This window comes from Anomalospiza imberbis, chromosome 25 (assembly GCF_031753505.1).
Source record: "Anomalospiza imberbis isolate Cuckoo-Finch-1a 21T00152 chromosome 25, ASM3175350v1, whole genome shotgun sequence".
Taxonomy (NCBI): Eukaryota; Metazoa; Chordata; class Aves; order Passeriformes; family Viduidae; genus Anomalospiza; species Anomalospiza imberbis.
Genome location: NC_089705.1, coordinates 5,282,829 through 5,301,939, shown reverse-complemented (window position 1 = coordinate 5,301,939; position 19,111 = coordinate 5,282,829). Strand labels below are relative to the sequence as shown.

At 53.6% G+C, this 19,111-nt stretch overlaps 2 protein-coding genes across 4 annotated transcripts; one reads left to right on the top strand and one right to left on the bottom strand.

The window, feature by feature from the left end:
• Nucleotides 1–5,131: 5,131 nt before the first annotated feature.
• Nucleotides 5,132–10,909, top strand: SYNC (syncoilin, intermediate filament protein). Its single transcript, XM_068172965.1, has 5 exons — nt 5,132–5,313; nt 6,607–6,889; nt 6,950–8,005; nt 9,180–9,304; nt 10,339–10,909. Exons 1-5 carry the CDS (start codon nt 5,270–5,272, stop codon nt 10,400–10,402), a joined length of 1,572 nt encoding a protein of 523 aa, XP_068029066.1. The 5' UTR covers nt 5,132–5,269; the 3' UTR covers nt 10,403–10,909.
• A 375-nt stretch (nt 10,910–11,284) lies between these two features.
• On the bottom strand, nt 11,285–19,103 carry RBBP4 (RB binding protein 4, chromatin remodeling factor). Of its 3 annotated transcripts, none has more exons than XM_068172974.1 (12): nt 18,947–19,103; nt 17,711–17,858; nt 17,278–17,423; nt 16,105–16,278; nt 15,350–15,465; nt 15,065–15,225; nt 14,827–14,953; nt 14,652–14,729; nt 13,531–13,607; nt 13,381–13,438; nt 13,176–13,286; nt 11,285–12,391 (listed from the first exon to the last, which is right to left on the bottom strand). In XM_068172974.1, exons 1-12 carry the CDS (start codon nt 18,960–18,962, stop codon nt 12,326–12,328), a joined length of 1,278 nt encoding a protein of 425 aa, XP_068029075.1. In that variant the 5' UTR covers nt 18,963–19,103; the 3' UTR covers nt 11,285–12,325. The 3 variants fall into 3 exon arrangements, with proteins under 3 accessions (XP_068029075.1, XP_068029076.1, XP_068029077.1); XM_068172975.1 differs by having other exon boundaries at nt 17,711–17,855; XM_068172976.1 differs by lacking the exons at nt 11,285–12,391; nt 13,176–13,286; nt 13,381–13,438 and having other exon boundaries at nt 13,525–13,607.
• Nucleotides 19,104–19,111: the final 8 nt, after the last annotated feature.

The window sequence follows — 19,111 nt, the reverse complement described above, 5'->3', positions numbered from 1 at the left end:
TGAGTTTTAAGCTCCCTTCCAACACAAACGATTCCATGATTCTGTGATCCAGCTGAGAGGGGACAACAGGACACAGGGACTGGGCTGGAACAGCAGCAGGTCGGTGACAGGACATGTAGCAAAGCCAAGGGAAGGAACCCAGCAAGAACACAGGTGGTTTCTGCTGCATTTCCACGCTCCTGGCTCCAAGGGGTTTGGGTCCCTGTGTTTCCTGCTGGCTGTGTTGGAGCCACATCCTTCCCGGACACTCCCAGGGCCTGGCCGCACGCCCGGAGGAGTTTGCCAGCTGCTGGAAATGGCTGGAAGGGCTTCTAAAGCAAGAAGCTTCTCCATCCCTCAGGCTTCCCAGCACATCAGCATCTCCTGTGGGATTCAGGCACTGGCTCTTGTATCTTGTGGGCTCTGCAAACCTGAGCATCCTGCTGCTTCCCAGTAGCACCAGTGACCAGGGATGGGGATTTGGCTCCAAACCCAGAGCGACACCTGAGGAAAGGCTGGGGTTTGCTGGGCTTTTGTGTCTCTGCCTCACATCCCCCCTCCTTCACCCACCTGAACCCAAACTCAAGATTGAAATGAGCACTGGAAGGAGTTGGGCCGAAATTTCCTGGCACCTCTGTGCCCATCCATGGTGCCAGGGGGTTGATTCCTTTCCAGGATGAAGGTTGAGCATGTCACTGCTCCCTAGGCTTTGCTGACCCACATCAAGCTGAGCTGCACTGAGGAGATTCTAATCCCCAGTTAGGGTGTTTGTGTTGACTTTCTGCTGCCGGCTCCGACTTCCGAGTCATTAGCCTCCAAAAGAAAAAAAAAAAAAAAATATCCCATTTTTCATCTCTCCCCTCCTCGTGTGGCAGCAGAACCAGTTTGAAAAATATTTCTGCCCAGAGAAATGGAGCATTGTCCAAGTAATCACAGTGAGAGAGGGGGAGAGGATCGGTTGCACTGCAGGGAGAGCTCCCATCAGAGGGGCGAGGGAAGCACTGGAGGAAGGTGAAGAGGAAAGCTGTCCCAGCCCTAGAAATTCCAGGAGCTCCCCAAAGCACCAGCACTTTGTGAAGGGCCCCAGAAAGCTCCCAGAGAGCTCCAGGCCAGCAGCATGCGGGGTCCCCAGCTGGGTAACTCATTTCCACCTGCAGGGCCAGGATGACCACAGGACCCCGGGATTCTCCTGGGGACAGCAGCTCCCACAAGAGCTCAGCTCCCACGAGGCCCAGGCACAGGGGAGGGGAGGCAGAGACTCTGCCACATCCCCAGGGATCCCTGGGGAGTGAAACCCAGAATAAAGAAGCCAAACCATCGGCTGCCAGCCGTGGCATCAGGCGCTTGAGCAGCCGCAGCAGCTCCTGCCGCCCGTGCCAGGGTGCAGCCGCTGCCTCGGGCTGTGCCCATCCGTCCCCTGCCCCCATTTCCGTCCCCTCGCGGGGACACGGAGCCCTGGCTGCTCCCTCATTACTCATTAACACCTCCGTCGGGACAAGGTCCTCCCGCATCCCTCTGAGCCCCGCGGGTGCCGCTTCTCACCCCGAGCAGGAGCTGCTCGCCCCAAGCCCCTTCTGCAGGAAGCGCCCCCTGCTCCCCGTTCCTTGCCCCGGGCTATGGAAAAAGCCAGCGCGGAGCCTGGGCCGCGGTGACCCCGCTGGCCATCGTTGGGACACGGGGACTGCTGGTGGTGGTGCTGAAAATCAGCTCAGTTGTAAAAATGGGTTTTTGAAATGTCACAGGAAAAGGGAGGCACTGATGTCCGTGCTCAGGTGCCTGGCACATGGAATGGGATGAATAAACAGCAGTTAGGGTCTCTTCCTTCCCAGATGGAAGGGACAGCTCTGGCACAGCCCAGGAGCATCACCCATGTCCTGGTGACAGGGACAGGTGGCCACAAGAGGAATCTCCCGCTCCTGTGCGAGCATCCTGAACCTTCCTGGGAAGAGACAAGCCTGTGGGAATGTCAGCACAGCCTCGGTGCCATGCGGGATGCCATGGACACATCAGAGCTGCCCCCAGGGTTGGCACAGGCGGGATGGGGCTGACAGCGAGTGCCAGCCTCGGCCTGGGGTGTGAAATCCCCTCGGGTGTGACAGCCCGGGGAGCTGCCGGGACAGGCAGCCTTGAGGCAGATGTTTAATCCCAATACCTGAGCTGAGCAACGCGGGAAGAGCGGGATGTGGGAGCGGACACACTCCAAGAATTCCCGCAGCTGGAACCGCCCCTCAGCCCCTCTGCTTCCCTGGCTGGGCCGGTGTCTCCCTCAGGAGCTGCTGGGATGTTTCCTCATCCCCCTCGCCGCAGGGAAAGCGGGACCCAGCACGCAGATAAGCGGGAGCCGCTGGCGCCTGCGGCACCGGGGCACGGGCTGGCCCTGCTCCCGTGGAGATCCCAAGGTCCCTGCGGGGCAGACGGCGCCTTTGGGCTCCCCTTTCATCCTTGCCCCAGCTGGGCACATGCCCACGTTTCACTCCTCCTCCTCCTCCATCCCTGCTGGGCAACCTCCCCTCCCTCTGCAGGGGCCACCCCAGCTCTCAGCTGGGGAAACTGAGGCAGGAGGTGAAGCAAACCTCCCTTGGGGACAGTGGCATTCCTCCGCCCCTGGGTGAATCCCCCCCACGTGCAGCTAGGGAGTCACCCAGGGACCCCTCACCCGGCCGGGGCCACCGTGCGAGAGCAGGGCAGGGCAGGAGTGGCAGCCGGTGCCACCGCCCTCGGAGCCAGGACCTTCCCTGGAAGCGCTCCCAGCTTCCAGGATGAATCACACTTTCCCCCGGGATCAGATTGCAGCTCCTACACTCGAGGGGCCGGATCTGGCACCGCTCTCCCTGGCACGGCCGGACCCCCGCGCCCTCGGCAAACACAGCGAGCGAGGGCACAGCGCGGGCAGCGCTGCCCGGCATCGCCGCTCCTAAACCCCATCCACGCTGCAATCCCACCGGGAGCTGGAATCCCATTGTGGGCACACCCCACGGAGCTGCCGGCGCTGCCAGAGCCCCAAAGTCGGGCTGGTACCTCCAACCTGTCCCTAAAGATCGTGCAAAGACTGGGAGAAAATGTTGTTTTACAGAGCACTGATGCATTTCAGGAACACAGAATGATTACAATCCTTCCGTTTTATCAAGCACTTGAGCCCAGGCATTTGCATTTCTTGTGAAACACTTGATTTGGAACATTTCGGTGTTTTTTCATCACTGAACACACACCTCTCCTACACATTCACAACAGCAGGATCTGAGACTCCAGCAGCTTTTTATTTTGCACAGGGACAGAGCTGCCGTGGCAGTGCCAGGCTGGTGCCACCGTGGTGCCACCGTGCTGCCGGCTGGGTCCCTGCCCTTGGGGCAGATCTGCCGTGCGTGACGGAAGCAAAAATCCACCAGGAAGGGAGACACAGCCCCAGGGCACAGAGAAGGGGTGCAGCACCCCGCAGCTGCTCTTTGCTCCCCATGACCCCTCTCAGCCGGGGCACGGCGTGTTGGTAGCGCTGCCACTCATGCCAGCAGCCGCATCTCAAACTCTCCGTCTCTCCAACTCTCTCCTGCCTTTCTCCTCGCCTCTGGCAGCACCGGTGCCACCCCGCCAGCACTGTTTACCGGAGCAAAGTCCGCGTTGTTCGCTGCCGGCGGCGTCTCCCTGCCCGGCCCCAGCGTGTGCCCGCGGCCGGCCGGGCTCTGCCGGGGACACCGGGGACACCGGAGCCGGCTGTTGCCTGGTTATATCCACAAAACATCCCCGTGCCGGGGCCTGGGCCGGGGTATCTGCTTACGGAGAGGGAACAGCTGAGCCTCCTCACTCCCCACCCTGCCCTTGGCAGCTTGTCAGATAAACCCCGGCCCGGGCTCGCCGCTGTCATTGTCCCCTCCAGGCCCTACAAGGGTTGTTGGACCCAGCCCCTGTGATCCGCAGGTTTCACCCCTTGGCAGATGCAGCTCTAGATAGATATTTATACACCCAACTTGTGCGAATTAACAGCATTCCTCTCCGACTGAGTCAAAAATAGAGGCGCTTCATGGAAAAAGAGAGAGAAAAAGAAGGTGTGTCACACTGAAAAAAGCAACGGGATCCAAAAAAAGAGAAAAAAACCCCACTCAAATCTCCCTTTTCCTTTTAAAGCTCTGTTCCCGAAGGATGGACCGGCGGTGTTATTTTAAACCTGATTTCTGCAGCCCAGTGGCCAGCAAGCCATGGGCAAGGGGACGGTGACAGTGGCGGGGTGGCACCGGCGATGTCGCAGACTGTGGTGTGCGCTGCCGGGTGCTTTTGGGGCACGTAAACCGGAGACTTCCTGAGAGGCCAGTGCCGACTTCCTGGGCACGGCAGGAGCGGCAGCGGGCAGAGGTAGGCTCGGGGGGCACCACCACCACCAGGCCAAACGGCGACCCCGGGATGATGCACCCATCATAATATATCTAAAACTGGAATTTTGGATTAATATTTGTTGGTGATACGATGGATAAACGTGGGTTTAGGATCCACGGAGTGGGGAGAATGAAGATGGGCACCATGGGAGGGAAGAGATGGGAAACCAAGTGGGTGAGGGCAGTGTTGCTGTTGGGCACCCAGGAGCGTGACCATGGTCACCACGGGGCTTTGCAGAGAGAAACGTCACCTTCTGCATCCCCAAAACAGAGGGAAAAGGGTGGCAGGGATCGGTTATGGCGCAGAAGAGGAAGCAGAGGCTGTGCTCTGCCATTACTGGGGTTTTGTGGCTTTGTGGGGCCTAGAAAAGACCCTGAGATATTGGCATTGAATCCATCGATAATCAATACCTGGGGAGTGCAGCACTGTGCTGCCAGCAGCCTCACAAATCCCATTCCATCCTCGGGATGAGCCCGTGGCATTTGGGGGCCACGAGCTGCATCCTCTGGCATTTCCCCTCCCACCACAGCCAAACCCCACCGCCCCAGGGAACACCACTGTCCCCATCCCAGCCCTGCCCAGGACCCCGGCAGGATGGGGACCTGCGGATCCGCCAGTGGCGCGGGAAGGGGCCACAAAACCAATAAATCAGAGCTGGGAACGGCCGGGGCGGGATGGGGGCTGCTCCCCAGGGCTGCGGGCTGGCTGCAGCCCGTCCCTGCGGCTGCCTCTGCCAGGGATGCAGCCAGCCGGGCCTTCCCCGCCCTCTTCCTCTTCCTCCTCCTCCTCCTCCTCCTCCCCGGGGCGGAGGAAGGCAGCGCCCGCAGCTGGCACTGCAGGCGGTGGCCGGGGGAAGCGGCTGCTCCGGGGAGTCTGATTTCCAGCCCTGTTTATTAATAACCCCTCTCCGCCCCATGCTAAGCCCATGTGCAGCGCAGAGCCGGCGGCGCTGGGCTCCAGGGGAGGAAGGTAAGAGCCCACCCGGGCGAGCAGGGCTGGGCAGGAAGGGGCCGGGGTCCTCCTGGGGGTCCCGTGGGTGCGGGAACCTCGGCGAAGTGCGGGGCGTGGGGCAGGCGAGAGGCCAGGGATGGGGTGGGGGGATCTGAGGTTCAGCATTCCTGGACCCTCAGCAATGATCAGGTGCGGGGGAAGATCCCTCTGGGGCACGCAGGAGTTCTGGGGGGCCTGGGATGAGGGGTGGTGGGAGGGAGAGAGCCCCCCCGGCCCGCTGGGAAGGCAGGACACGGCGCCCTCCCCTCCCGTGCTGCCCATGCGAAACGGCTCCAAGAACTTCCAAAAAGAAGCGCTGGCAGCGGGGAGGGCAAGGGAAATCGGGGCAGAGGAGCCTTTTGCCCACCTTTGTAGGGGCTGCCCCTTCTCCAGCCGCCGGCCGTTGAGTGCGAGGCTGCGATGTGTCAGCAGTGCCGAAAACTGCCTTATTAGGAGAGAAACTATCGGGGAAAATCAGTTCTTTGCTTAAAGCCGTTGCTCCGAGCCGAGGGCTGCCTGTGAGTGCCAGCCTGCGCTCATTCCTCAGGGAATGACTAGACATGAGCTCAGCAGCGTGGTCGAGAGGTGAGAGCATCCTCCCACCGATCCCACCGGCTCCTGGCGGCGGCAGGAAAACCCCGGCTGGTCCCTTAGCGTCGTTGTGTCCATCCCACCCCAAATAGCAGCCGGGAGAATGCGAGAGCGAGGGTTTGGTGCTGGCAGCTGCAGGTGCCGTGCTGGGGACAATGCCGGGATCGGATGACTCTGCAAAGCGGCTCCTGCTGCAGGCGCTGCCGCTCGCCCGGGGCTCTGCGTGCGGGGTTTGCTCCGTCTCAGTCATCCCGGAGCCCGCCTGTGCTTCCAGCAGCGCATTCCCTTGCCGTGAGGTTATGCCACACCGCGAAAATCCCGGCAAGTTTTCCAGGGAGGGCTCGCACGGGTCAGGTCGGTGCCGCTGGGGTGGTTGGTCCTGGCAGGCTGGCACAGGAGCAGTTCTTGGGTTTGGGGTCTGGGTTTGTATCTCTCACTCCTCCTCCATGGCAGTCAGACACTTTAATAGAGTTTTAATGGTTTTTTTTTTTAACTTGTTTTGGACAGTCTGGGCCCAAGGTGTCACCAGAGTGTTGAGCTCAGCCCTGTGGGTGGCACGGGGGTGGTCACAGCAGCAGGGCCATGGCGGGACCCCCTGGCCCTGGGGTCTCACAGGGTGGGGAGGAAAGGCTGAGACCTGTTACACTCATTGCTCCGGTTCACATCCCCTCTCCTTCCCAGGAACCTGATGGCACAGCCCGAGCCCCCTCCAGAGCTGCAGCTGGATGAAGCCAGAGCATCCCCAGCCCCACAGGGAGCAGCTGAAGGAGCTGCTCCACACCCAGAAAGTCCTCACACCCCATTGGATCCAGCAGGGAATGGATCTAAACCCCTGCACAGGGGCAGCCCGGACTCCAGCCAGAATCTGCAGGCTGCCAGCAGGGATCCTTCCTTGGAGATAAACACACCAGGGACTCAGCTGGATGAGGGCGCAGCCGGGGCTGGGATCCCGCTGGACGTGGATGTGGCAGGAGTCCCGCTGGACGTGGATGCAGATGGGACAGGAATCCCACTGGATATGGAGGCAGACGGGGTAGAGATTCCACTGGACGTGGATGAAGGTGGGACAGGGATCCCGCTGGATGAGGATACAGCAGGAATTCTGCTGGATGTGGATGAAGGTGGGACAGGGATCCCGCTGGATGAGGATACAGCAGGAATTCTGCTGGATGTGGATGAAGGTGGGACAGGGATCCCACTGGATGAGGATGCAGATGGAGCAGGGATCCCACTGGCCATGGACACAGACAGGGCAGGGATCCCAGACAATGCAGATGGGACAGGGATCCCACTGGACATGGACACAGAGGGAGCAGGCAGCCCTCTGGATGCTGATGCCACAGAGCACCAGTGCCTGACCCTGGAAGAGCTGGGGAATTATTTCCAGGAGTGCATTGAGGTCGTGGAGCAGCTGGAGAGGGAGAGGGACAGCCTGATCGCCGAGCTGGCCCAGCTGCGGGAGCCGGCGCTGCAGGAGATCCGCCATGCCCACGAGGAGATCCAGGCAGCCTGCAGGCTGCTGGCCAAGGTGGAGCTGGAGAGGGACAACCTGCGGGATGAGATCCGCCAGATCAAGCAGAAGCTCTTCAAGGTGACCAAGGAATGCGTGGCCTGCCAGTACCAGCTGGAGAGCCGGCGGCACGACCTCTCCCAGCACGCCGCCTACCAGGGCGAGCTGGAGAGCCAGGCCGGGCAGCTCTCGGGGGAGCTGTCCCAGCTGAAGGAGACCTGCGAGAAGGAGAAGGAAGTTCTGAGGCAGCGCCTGGAGGCTCCGCCCTGCCGGCAGGACAACCTGTACCTCCAGGAGAGCCGCAGGCTGTCCCTGGAGTTCGAGAGCTTCGTGGCCGAGAGCCGGCGAGGGCTGGAGGAGCACTACGAGCCCCAGCTGCTGCGGCTGCTGGAGCGGCGCGAGGCCGGGGCCAAGGCGCTGCAGGAGATGCAGGGAGAGATCCAGGGCATGAAGGAAGCCCTGAGGCCCTTGCAGGGCGAGGTCAGCCGGCTGCGGCTGCAGAACCGCAGCCTGGAGGAGCAGATTGTCCTGGTCAAGCAAAAAAGGGATGAGGAGGTCGGGCAGTACCGGGTACGTGCCCCAAAGGGCATCATTCCACCTTCTTTGGAGAGTGGGAGCTGTGCTTAGCAACCAGGGAAATGTGGGTGCTGCAGGATTGGCTTGTAGGGCCCAGGGAAGCGGGGTGGATGAGGATGGGGAGGATGTGGAATATCTCCTGCTGGTTGGAATCAAATTTGTCCCACACCCTGGCACGGGCCAGATGAAACAGCAGCCCCTGGGCAGAAGGCGAACCCAGAGATATGGTGGGGCTTCACCCAGCTTGGAAAGTAGGTTTCTCCTGAATATATTCACTTGGTTTTGGCCCCTCAGGAGTAGCTCCAGGGATGAGGTGGAAGGGATGGGGTTTTCCTTCCCAAAGCTCAGTGATGCTGCTGAGCACAGGCACCAGACACTTCCCGCAGCTCCTCCGAGCACAGGACTGAGCCAAGATGCTTGGAAAAGCCAGGTTTAAACACAGGTGACTTTTCTTACAAATCCCTCTCCTGCTGGGGCAGGTACTGCCCCTCCTGCTGCCAGGAAGGGTCTGACCCATGTCCCCACAGCCCCAGGCCAGGCTGCCTCCTGGGAGGGTCATTTGGCTGGGCCAGGCATCCCCTTGGCCTGAGGGACAAGGCAATTCAATATCTCCAAGAGCACATTTGGCAAAGAGGCTCCACAATTAATCTGCCCCCTTTCAACACTCTCTGTTCTCGGCTCGCAGTCGCTGCCTCCTCCCAGCAGTTTCTGGAAGCTGCCATTCCCCTTCCATCACGGCTCCTCCCTGCTGGGATGGGGATCAGAAGCACCAGCACCCACGCCATGGCTTGTCCTGGATTTTCAGGGTCCCTTGGACCCCTAGTGTGCCTCCACGTTTTCCTTTTCCCAGATTCCTTATTTATCTCCTTCTGACTCACGGGTTTATACAGCTCTGGCAGCTTCTCAAAACACACACAAAGTAGTTCAGGGGACAAGACCAAGCAGCCAGGAGAAGCCTAAGGACAAAACGCAGCCCAGCCCAGCCTAAATCCCCACCTTTGTATTAAAACAAAGATTTTTTTGCAGAGGATTTTAAAGAGGGCGGTTGGGCAGGGGCAGCCTGGCTGTGCTTGTCCCGAGCAGCACCATGCCCAGGGAGCTCCCTGAGGAGAGCGAGGGGAGCACTGCTGCTCCTCCCTCAGCTGCTGCACTGATTCTCTCCCCGCAGGAGCAGGTGGAGGAGCTGGAGGACAGGCTGAAGGAGCTCAAGAACGGGGTCCAGCTCCAGCAGCGCAAGAACCAGGAGCTGGAGGAGCTCAGGACCAGCCTCCATCGGGAGCTCTCCATCTACAAGTTCGTTTGGGTCTCATCCCTGTGGGGCAGACGGGCTGGGAAGAGGAAAGGGGTGGTGGGGAGGAGCCCACAGTGGGGTCACACAGCTGGGGGACAGCACAGGCTCCTCCTCCCGGTCCCCAGCAGGAATTCCAGCTCCTTTGCACAACAGCAGGGAGGGATTTGCTGGAAACTCCCGCAGAGGAGTGGAGTGGCTTCCCAAGAAGCAGGTGTGGCAACTTAAGTGGTGGTTTCCTTAGGAATATGTGGAAAGGAGCTGAGGTTTGGCTTTGGGAAGCTGTGCTGAGGATGCTGGAGCTGTCCTCTCCTGCTTTCACTCAGGTCTTCATTGCCCGTGAATCCCTGGAGCTCCAGAAAATGTCCATGAGTTTGTGGATTGTTTTACTCACCCAGCTTGGAGCGGCTGTTAGTCCAGCCTCAGCTGGACACGCTCTTAACCATTTTCTGCAGCCTCACTGCTCCTTTGGCATTCCTTTCTCCCCTTCTCCACCCAAACACACCACAGGACGACATCCCCTACCCCGAAATGTTTTTTTATCCAAGCACAGGGATGAGGTCTCAGCCTGTGCTGTCACCAGCCAAGGGGACAAACTGCATTTAGGATTCAGCCCAGGTCCCAACACCACCCTGTCCTTGCAGCCTTGCTTCTCCTAAATCACAGCCCAACATTTAATCCCAGATACGGCAGTGGAGTCTTTTAACTCCTGGAATTCACAAATTGCCATCCCTGGGAGTGACACCTTTAAATCAGCTTTCACATTCGCTCTGGGGGGCTCAGTTAAGTGCAGCTCTGAGCTGCCTTTTCCATGAGCTCCCACCAAAAATGACATTCCCTTCTGTTAAATCCTGTTTGCCAAGGGCTCTGGAAGGCCTGGGCTGGGCCCACACGCTCAAGGCCACGGACTGAGCCTCTTGAAGTGTTTCCCAATTCCTTTTTCTTCCACGCTATGAGACGAACTTTTCTTTCCTCTTTTTTCCAGCCAAAGCATTGATGTAAATATTCCATAGCCTGAATTTCCTTTCTCCCCTCACAGGAGCTGCTTAGAAATCTACGGCCACCTCTGCAAATCGGAGGAAAAAGCAGAGCAGGACTCTTAGAACCACGGAATTTTCTTCTTTGTAGCAAAAACCAGTGGACAGAGGATACAAGGGATGTCTCCTCATGCTGCTTTACCCTGCCTGATGTGCAGCAGCTGCCTGGAGCTGGGAATACCAGACAATCCTTTCCCTGGCTATTTCCCCAGGTGCTGCTGCTGCTCTTCTAGTAAAACTGCTTTTCCCCAGAGGAGCAGAGCAAACAATCTTTGTACTCGGCAATGGATATGGATGAGGAATAACTGATTGATGTTTTGCTGTGTTTGGGAAAACTTTGTCTTGTTCCAGATTGTTTAAGCCTGCACAGAAAGTTCTGGAAGCTGGTGTTGGGGCAGGGGGGTTAATTTTAAAGTTTACATGCAAGAGAAGCTTTCTCCTTTGAAGAGGATTTTCTTTTGTATTTCAAGAGTTTCTGCTGTACTGGGACATGCTCCACAGAAATGAGGTGGTGGGGAAGAGGTTTCCACTTTATATTGAGTCTCACACTGAAAATAAAAGGTCAGAGTTTAAGGAGCCTTTTCACTCTGAGCTGCGTCTCAAAGGCCCAAATTTGTCTGCCAAACTGAGGTGTTTGTATCAAAAACAAAAAACAGTTGTGGAAGGGGCTAAAGGCAGAGTTAAAATGCAGAAAGCAGCAGGGCTTTGAAGGGAAGAACAATTCAGTGATTTGGTGTCTGCCTGGGGGTTTGAGTGCTCACTAATTTATTTCACAAAGCAGCAGAAATGAGAGGGGGGAAAATATCCAATTTGTCTTAAAAAATTATAAAATATCTCTACCAGCACCCAACCACATGCATAGGTAGAGACCACACTCATCTCCCTGAAAATACCCTCAACAAAGCAGCAAATGCAGAAAAAGCACAGAACTCCCCAACCTTGGCAGCGTTTACGTAGAAAAACTTTATTCCAACTGAAGGACTTACACGCAATTAATTAGTCATGAGGAGATGGAGAGTAACAGGCTGCTGGTGGCACTGGACACCCGAGTGGAAGACGTGCAGGACCTTGTGGTCAAGGACTGAACTCCTAAAAAAAGTGAGTTCATCCACATTTCACTTGTTTTCCACCAGCTGCCAAGGCTGTTGAGGGCACCGGGGTCATCCGCTGGTACAAACAAACACCTTTTACGACTTGAGGGCTCCCCCAAGTTTTAAAAACCATTTCACAGAAAGGAAAGAAACATGATGTGAAAACACAGCTCAAGAAACACACAATAGAGCAAAAAATATGGGAGGTGAAAGAGGCTCTGCAGGAATAGCTAAAACCAAACCGCTGGCACCCAGCAGGAGGGAGGAAAGGGAAAGGCAGGAAGGAATGAAAAACCCAGAATTGCCAGGAGAGACAAAAAAAAAAAAAAAAGGGAGAAATTTCAGTTCAAGTCAGAACTTGCAAGTCTTGTATCTGCAAAGGCAGAAAAAGCAACAAAGTACAGATAACTAAAGGAATTCCAAGGCTTCTGAGTTGTACTGAGGAGGACAAGACCTTCCACACCATTTCTGAGCTGTCAGGGGATTAACACTTGGATCATCTCTGTTGGCTCAAGCCCACTCGGGCAGCTCTGCCAATTTAACTTTTGTTTAAATTAGGCAAAAGCCTGTGGCTGCAGCAAGCAAAAGAGAGAGAAAAAAAACGAATCCCAAGCTTGCTGTGTGATGAAGGCAGTTAAAAAGGGACAGCCAGACCAACAAAGGAGGCTGCTGTAGGAATTCTGGCCAAGGAGCCACAGCAGGCTGAGGGGGCCGAGCCCTTTTTCTTTTTTTGGGTGGTGGGTTCTCAGTGTGTGGGTGGAAAAAGCCTGTGATGGGATCTACAGGAGGATGGCTGAACACAAAGTCTACGTGTGTGTCTCAAAACCAGTGTTAAAGTCAATCTCAGGGCTGAGAGGGAAGAGGAGGAGAAAGACTAAAACCAAGGAGAAGTTGTCATCTAGGATCCTTGACCTTCTGGATCCACGCTTCCTTCGGGATCTTCGTCGTTGTAGATGTTCTCTGCCTGCAAGAGAGGGATGGAGACACTGAGGGAGCATTTCCCACCCCTCTGGACAGGATTCCACCCCCAGAAAGTTCTGGTCTTTTTTTTTTTTTTTTTTTTATTTGCAGATATGGATTGCTGATCCCTGATCACATTTACATTAAAGCAGCAACACAAACAATCTTATCTATAAATCCAGGTCTCAAAAAATGTCCTGTAAAAAGGAAACTGCTAAAGGTGAGTCCACTGCAAGGCTCACAAAAGAGTTTCAAGTATTTGTTTTGTAGATCTTCTACTCAGCAGCACTTTCTAAAAGAGCTACACAGAAAGCTGCCAAGAACAAAATTTAGAGATAAACAAAAAAAAAAAAAAAGGAAAATGGTCTTGTCAAAGGTCAAGATGGTTGATTCCAAAACCTTCAACAGCTGGGAATCTAGGGGCCAGCAAACTGTTCCTGTTCACCAGCACCCTTTTCATCTCTGGAGAATGAAATCTCAAATATTCTTTAAAACAATAATACAGAAACCTCAATTTCATCCTTGGTTCTCACACACTGTTTTCATTCAAACACAGAAGGGAAAAATTTCCTTCTGCACCAGCACTTTTTTTTTTTTTTTAATACAAAACATCTCCTGAGTATTTGGAAACCATTGCTCTAGCCAAAGCTAAAGGGGGTTTCACTGCCCCTTTGAGATTTCAGCAGTGCTACAAACTGGGTAATTCTGAGGGCTGTAAATAAAAGCAGGAATGCTGAAATCCAGGAATTTCAACACCATCACCCACTGCACCTTCCCAAACAACTCACCATTTGCCAGACTTGCATGATATTATCTTCTGATACAGAACAAATGACCCAGGGCTCATTGGGATTCCAGGAGAAATCCGAGATCTTTGCAGTATGACCACCATGGATAAACTAGGATTGGGGAAACAAAAAGGGGAATGGTTTGAAATTTGCACTGCAGGGTGAGTAAAAGGTGAAAATAATTAATGAGAGTGAAAAGACTTACCAGCAGCTCTGGGGGACCATCCTCAGCATCCTCAGGGGATTGCTCCTCTCCAATTTTACTGAAAAAAAAAAAAAAAGTGGGGGTTGGTCTGGGGTTCTTTTGAGGTGTGATGCAATCAATCAGTAATATTTTGAGGAATTTGGGATTTACCTCAAGTCCCAAACATTTAGCCTGCGGTCTGTGCCACTGGAGGCCAGGATGGTTTCATTATGGGGAGACCACTGAACCTGCAGACAGGGTTAAATTTAAAAGTGAGTTTTGAGAAGCTGTGATATTCCCCAACACTTCATTTTGTAGCCTGAAAGCTCAACAAGAACTCCAATTGATACCAACACAAATAGGTGTAAGTAACATTTACCACAGGAAGAACTGTGAATATTCACACACCAAAAAAGACATTTCACCAAAAAGGTGCCACCTGGAACTTTCCCTCTAACAGAACCCACGTGTTTCCCAGTGCAAACAGCTCCCAAGGGTATTGGCTGCTCCTTATCTTAATAAGGATTGCACAAATAGAACCCAGATTCCTTCAGCAGTAGGCACAGCTCTCACATGAAAAGAAATCACTGTAATTAAGCTTAACTGCCCAAAAGCTCACAGTTACTGCTTCTGCTGGAGATAAAGCTCTCCAGAACACACCGCTTATAATAGGATCACAGGATTAGGAAGGAACACAGAATTCTGCACACTAATGTGGCATTTCAGGATTTTGTAATTTTATTTAGACACAACACAGTCTGAACTGATAATCCCTCCACCAAAAAAAAAAAAAAAAAAAAAACAACTCTACATATTTTTCCTCTGATTAAGGCACGAGTTGGAGATGGAAATATTTAATCTTCTAAGCAGGTGCTGCCCATGGTGTGAACATTCTCTATTTACAGCAGCAAAATCAGCAATTATCTTTTGTCAGAGAGTTTTAAAGCTTCCTGCAGGACCAGGCTGAGGAGATGGAAACACTGTAGCCATTTCCCTGGGCCTCCTGCTTCAATCTGCTGCTATGAATAATTTAATGGACTCTGCACTGCTACCATTTCATCCTCCTGCTGTGGTTAAAGCTCCAGAGCATTTCCCTGATCCCTTCCTGGACTCTCTTTCTGCATGGGAGCTCTGCAGGTCCACAACAACAACACCCAGAAAAACATAAGCAGATAAAAGAATAGAATAGGAGTTTTTAAGTGCAAAAACATTGTGGAAGAACTACTTTCCTTTTCCAGGCTGCTGAGTAGAACTATGTCTGTAAGGATAAAAGATAAAGGCTTTTTTAATACCTGAAATATTTCATCTTTATGTGATTCAAAGGAGTGCAGCTTCAGTTTTAGGTTCCTCAAGTCCCATAGAGCAACAGTCTAGGAAAAAAATATAAAAATATTTTGTTGAAGTAACCAACGTGGACATCCACCCCAGAAGGTGAGCAAGGGCACTCCAAGATGCAGGCAGAAGTACCTTATCAGCTGATCCTGTGGCCAGGATAAACTCGCTGTAGGGGTTGAAGGAGAGGCAGTTCACCTCAGCTGTGTGAGCATCCACGGAATGACTGGGTTTGGAGGTGTTGTTTGACCGGGTGTCCCAGCTGGGGAGGGAAAACATGGAACCAACAAAGGTTTGTACCCCGTTTCACTGATTATGGAGATGGGGAAGCTTGAGGGGCAGAAACTATTTGTGAAGGGGTTCCCCCACTTACATCATGAGCTTCTGATCATCAGCAACAGATCCAAAGAGGGATTCATGGAGCAGGTGCCAGGATACATCTTCCACCACCGCTGTGTGTCCCGTGAAGATGGTCTTGGCATCCACCACTTTGCCTTCTTTGGGAACAGCACTGATATCCCACAAGCAAATGGTCTTTAAAACAACAAAGCCGTGAAAAATTATATCTTTGGATTCCCTTTCCCTCTTCCCCCTCAAACCCAGGATGTTTTTGCCCTTCCCAGGGCACAGCAAGTGCAGGTTTACCCCAAGTACTCACGTGATCATCAGAAGCACTCAGCAGGTGCCCGCTGAGGTTTGGGTTCCAGGACAGCCCATACCCCTCCTTCTGGTGCCCACGGAGACGCAGGTCTGGGTTGCACTCTCCAGAAGGATCTGGAACAAGGCAGGGTAAGGCTTCCAGTGCCTGGAATCATTCCCAGCACACCCTGGAATACCTGGCACTAAGTTTATGGAACTTTACTTTAACCCAGTAGCCAGCTCCACGCTTTGGCCTGAGTTCCAGTGGGATGGAGGAAGAGCAGCTCAGCTGTTACTGCTCAAAAAACCCCTCCTGAACACCCAGAAATATAAGGTGGGATATTTTGCTTCCTCCCATCATCTCCAACTGCACTTCTAAAGTGAGGAGGGCACTTCTGATCCTCCCCACAAGCAGCAAAAGGAGTTACTTTAAACAATCTTGATGAGTTCATAGTTAAATGACTGTTAATGTATTTACAGGATATCAGGGGAACAGCTCAGCTACACACCAAGTCAATCATAGTTTCCAAAAATCAACCTTCTACCACCTCAAATACCCCACAGTGAGGTGACAAAACCAGCAGTGGAGGTGCAGGAAAAGGTTTCCTTATCTAAGGATACATTTGGATACACTGGTTTAAACTTCATACAAAATAACCTCTTGAATAAAACACCCACACATCCCTAAAATCCCAAATAAGGGGCAACCCACCCCATTTCTTAGCCTCTTTTTTGTCCCTTAGGGGAAGAGCTGGCTGCTCTTTGAACACAGACCTGGTTTGGAGGGGTGTTTGGTGTAATCAAAGACCAGGACATCGCTGGAGGGAGTCTTGGTGGCGATGATGCAGGGGTTCTGGGGCATGTAACGGGCTCTGTTCACCTCTCCCTCGTGGTTTATCTTGATTTCAATTTCAATTTTTCCACTTACTGAGCCAAAGCCTCCAAACTCTAAGAGTGAGAGAGTTGTGAATAATAAAGCCAGTTTCAGAACAAGGCACAAAGAGCTGATTCAAGCTTTGCTACCAAGCTCTCAGAATAGTCAAAGTTGTGGTAAAAACAAACTGCAGTTTTAGGACTGTGATACAACTTGTTAAAGCTCCCTTATCTTTGTATAGAAAATAACTTAATAATTCATAAAACTGAAAAATTTGGGCAAAAATAATGGGGTTTTGGATTATTTTAGAATTCTTTTAAAATATTTTTGAGAAATATTAAAACAGAATAGAAACACATATTTGTTAGACAACCCCGTGTTCATAAATAACTTTAAGAAGCCCAAAGATCAAAATACTCATTGCACAATCCAAACTTCCTGTAAAAAGCAGAGTAAACACTGGATCATTAAGGACTTTCACCAGGTGGAAAGACTGATTCAGCCAAGTAAACAGGAGAAATGTCTAACTCGGGACAGCCACAAAGGTTACAAAGCATCAAATTCAAGTCTGATACATGGGGCAAAATATAATTTCACCCCAGAGGAACTGGGACAGCCACCAGGCAGGAGAACTCACAGACAAATGGAGAACGTTTGAAATGTTACACTCCTCTGAAATAAAAATATTCTTTTACATGAGTTTGTGTAAAAATATTTTGTGTGACTTTGCAATGTAATGCAAATGTGGTAATAAAAATACCAATTAAGAGCACTGCGTGGGATTCAAGGTCAGTTCCTGAGAAATAGGGAAGGGAGAGGTTTTCCCACATACAAATATTTTTGTAATTAACCTCTACTGTCTGTTTTCATCATCAGAAATATTGGATTTATCGCTTTAGATTAGTAACACATTCAAGAAACAGAATTTGTCTATTAAGGAGGCACCACTTAGAAATAAATTTTTTTAGAAGTAAAATCTGAACTTTGCTGCCTGAACCTTAGGGAAAGACAAAATTTCCTATAGAGAAAGGAAAGGGGAAAATGGTTCAAATCCCCCTTTTTTGGGCTCTTACCTCCTTTCTCACTGTCATAGTGGGAAGCATCGAACTGGGCATCGTCGTTGGGCAGCTGCACACTGGCGATCACCAGGTGGTTTTGTTCATCTGAGGTGTGGGTGCCCAGCACCAACCTGTGGATGCTGAAATCTTTGCCTTCAGGTCTGCAGGGGAAGAGAAACAAAACAGGGATCACAAAATCTCTTCCCTGTGAGGATGGGGAGGTGCTGGCACACGAGAAGTTGTGGCTGCTCCATCCCTGGAAGTGACCAAGGCCAGGTTGGGCAGGGCTTGGAGCAACCTGGGATGGTAGAAGGTGTCCCTGGATGAGCCTTAAGGTCCCTTCCCACCCAAACCAGTTCGGGATTCTGTGATTTCAACCTAAAAGTCAGCACAATCCTGGGTTTGCTGCTTGTTCTGCTTTAGAAAGAGAGCAGAAGGGTCCCTTTACCTTGTGACATCAGGAAGCCACTGAGCAGTCAAGCTGGGCCACTCCAGGGCATGGGTCATCACCAGATCATACAGGAAGGGGGTGTTCTTTTTCCATATCTTATATTCCTCGTTGATCACACGCTCTTCCACTGCGTCATCAAAGGCTGCTGAAGTGTTTTTTTTCAAGAAGTATATGCAATTAATTATTTATAAACGTATTTACAGACACACAGTGCTGTGGGCAGGCAATGGATTAGAGACAAGTACATCAATCACACCCAGGTTTGCTATTTGCTCTACTGGAATAGTTACTAAATGTTTAAAAATCCCCTGTTGTACATGCTAGTCCTTTTTTTCTGCATATATGGCTGGGAATTAACATTAACTATGTCATACTTCATGCCTGGAAGGGTCCCAGGGCAGGCTGGACAGGGCTTGGAGCAACCTGGGATAGTGGAAGGTGTCCCTGCATGGCAGGGTTGGAATGGGACGAGTTCAAGGCTCCTTCCAACCCAATCCATTCTGGGATGATCTGATGATGATGCTGGTAGAGCAGCACAATAAAATTCTGAGACTCAGAGCACAGGGAGGCAAAACCCAGGCTTGTAACGATGTTTAAACGCAGGAGATCCAGCAACTGCTGTTTAACAGACCGGTCTGGGTGCAGCCTTGAACTACTTGCTCCCAAAAATCCAGTTTCCCCAGCCTCCTTCTGCTGCCTTGTGGCTCTCAAACACTTCCCGGGCCCATCTGTCACCAGCCTCCGGTGCAGAGGAGAAGGAGACGGGCAGACGTGGGGGAGCTCACCCGTGGAACGGGGACACCCCCACGGAACCGGGGACACCCCCACGGAACCGGAGCTCGCCCACGGGAGGCGAGAAGCCCTCGCGGAGCCGGAGCTCACCCATGAAACGGAGGCACCCCCGCCGAACCGGGGGTGACACCCCTGTGTCTGCCCGCTCCCCCCGGCAGGGCCCAGCCCGGCTCTCCCGGCCTCACAAACCCCTCCGAGGGGCACAGGGGCGGGCAGAGGGCCGCGGCCCGGGCCGCTCTCCCCGGTCGGTGCCGCGGGCGCGGGGAAGCAGCGGCGGCCATGACCGGGGGTGGGGGGAGGGGGGGGCCCCTCAGGCCCCGCCCCCGCGCGCCCCCTGGCGGCACCGCCCCGCTCCCCTCACGCCGTAACGGGGCGGGGGGGGGGGGGGGGGGCACCCCGCGCCTCACGGCGGAGGCCGCGCCGCCCGTACGAAGCCTTTACCTTCCTTGTCCGCCATGGCGGGGCGGGCTGGGCGAGGCGGGCGGGCGGTTCCTGCGCTCCCTGCTCCGACCCCTCCGGCCGCGGCTCCGTCTATTGTTTCCTGCCCCCGCTGCGTGCGGCTCCCGGCGCCGCGCACCCCTTCGCGCGCCAACGCCGCCCAATCAG

Bases quoted from the DNA above. Each gene is read 5' to 3' on its own strand.
- SYNC (XM_068172965.1), top strand. From the start codon at position 5,270: ATGTGCAGCGCAGAGCCGGCGGCGCTGGGCTCCAGGGGAGGAAG. The intron at 5,314-6,606 runs GTAAGAGCCCAC...TCTCCTTCCCAG, and splicing joins CTGGGCTCCAGGGGAGGAAG to GAACCTGATGGCACAGCCCG. The intron at 8,006-9,179 runs GTACGTGCCCCA...CTCTCCCCGCAG, and splicing joins AGGAGGTCGGGCAGTACCGG to GAGCAGGTGGAGGAGCTGGA.
- RBBP4 (XM_068172974.1), bottom strand. The intron at 16,279-17,277 runs GTAAGAGCCCAA...TCTCACTCTTAG, and splicing joins CTATGACAGTGAGAAAGGAG to AGTTTGGAGGCTTTGGCTCA. The intron at 14,730-14,826 runs GTACTTCTGCCT...TTTTTTTCCTAG, and splicing joins CCACAGGATCAGCTGATAAG to ACTGTTGCTCTATGGGACTT.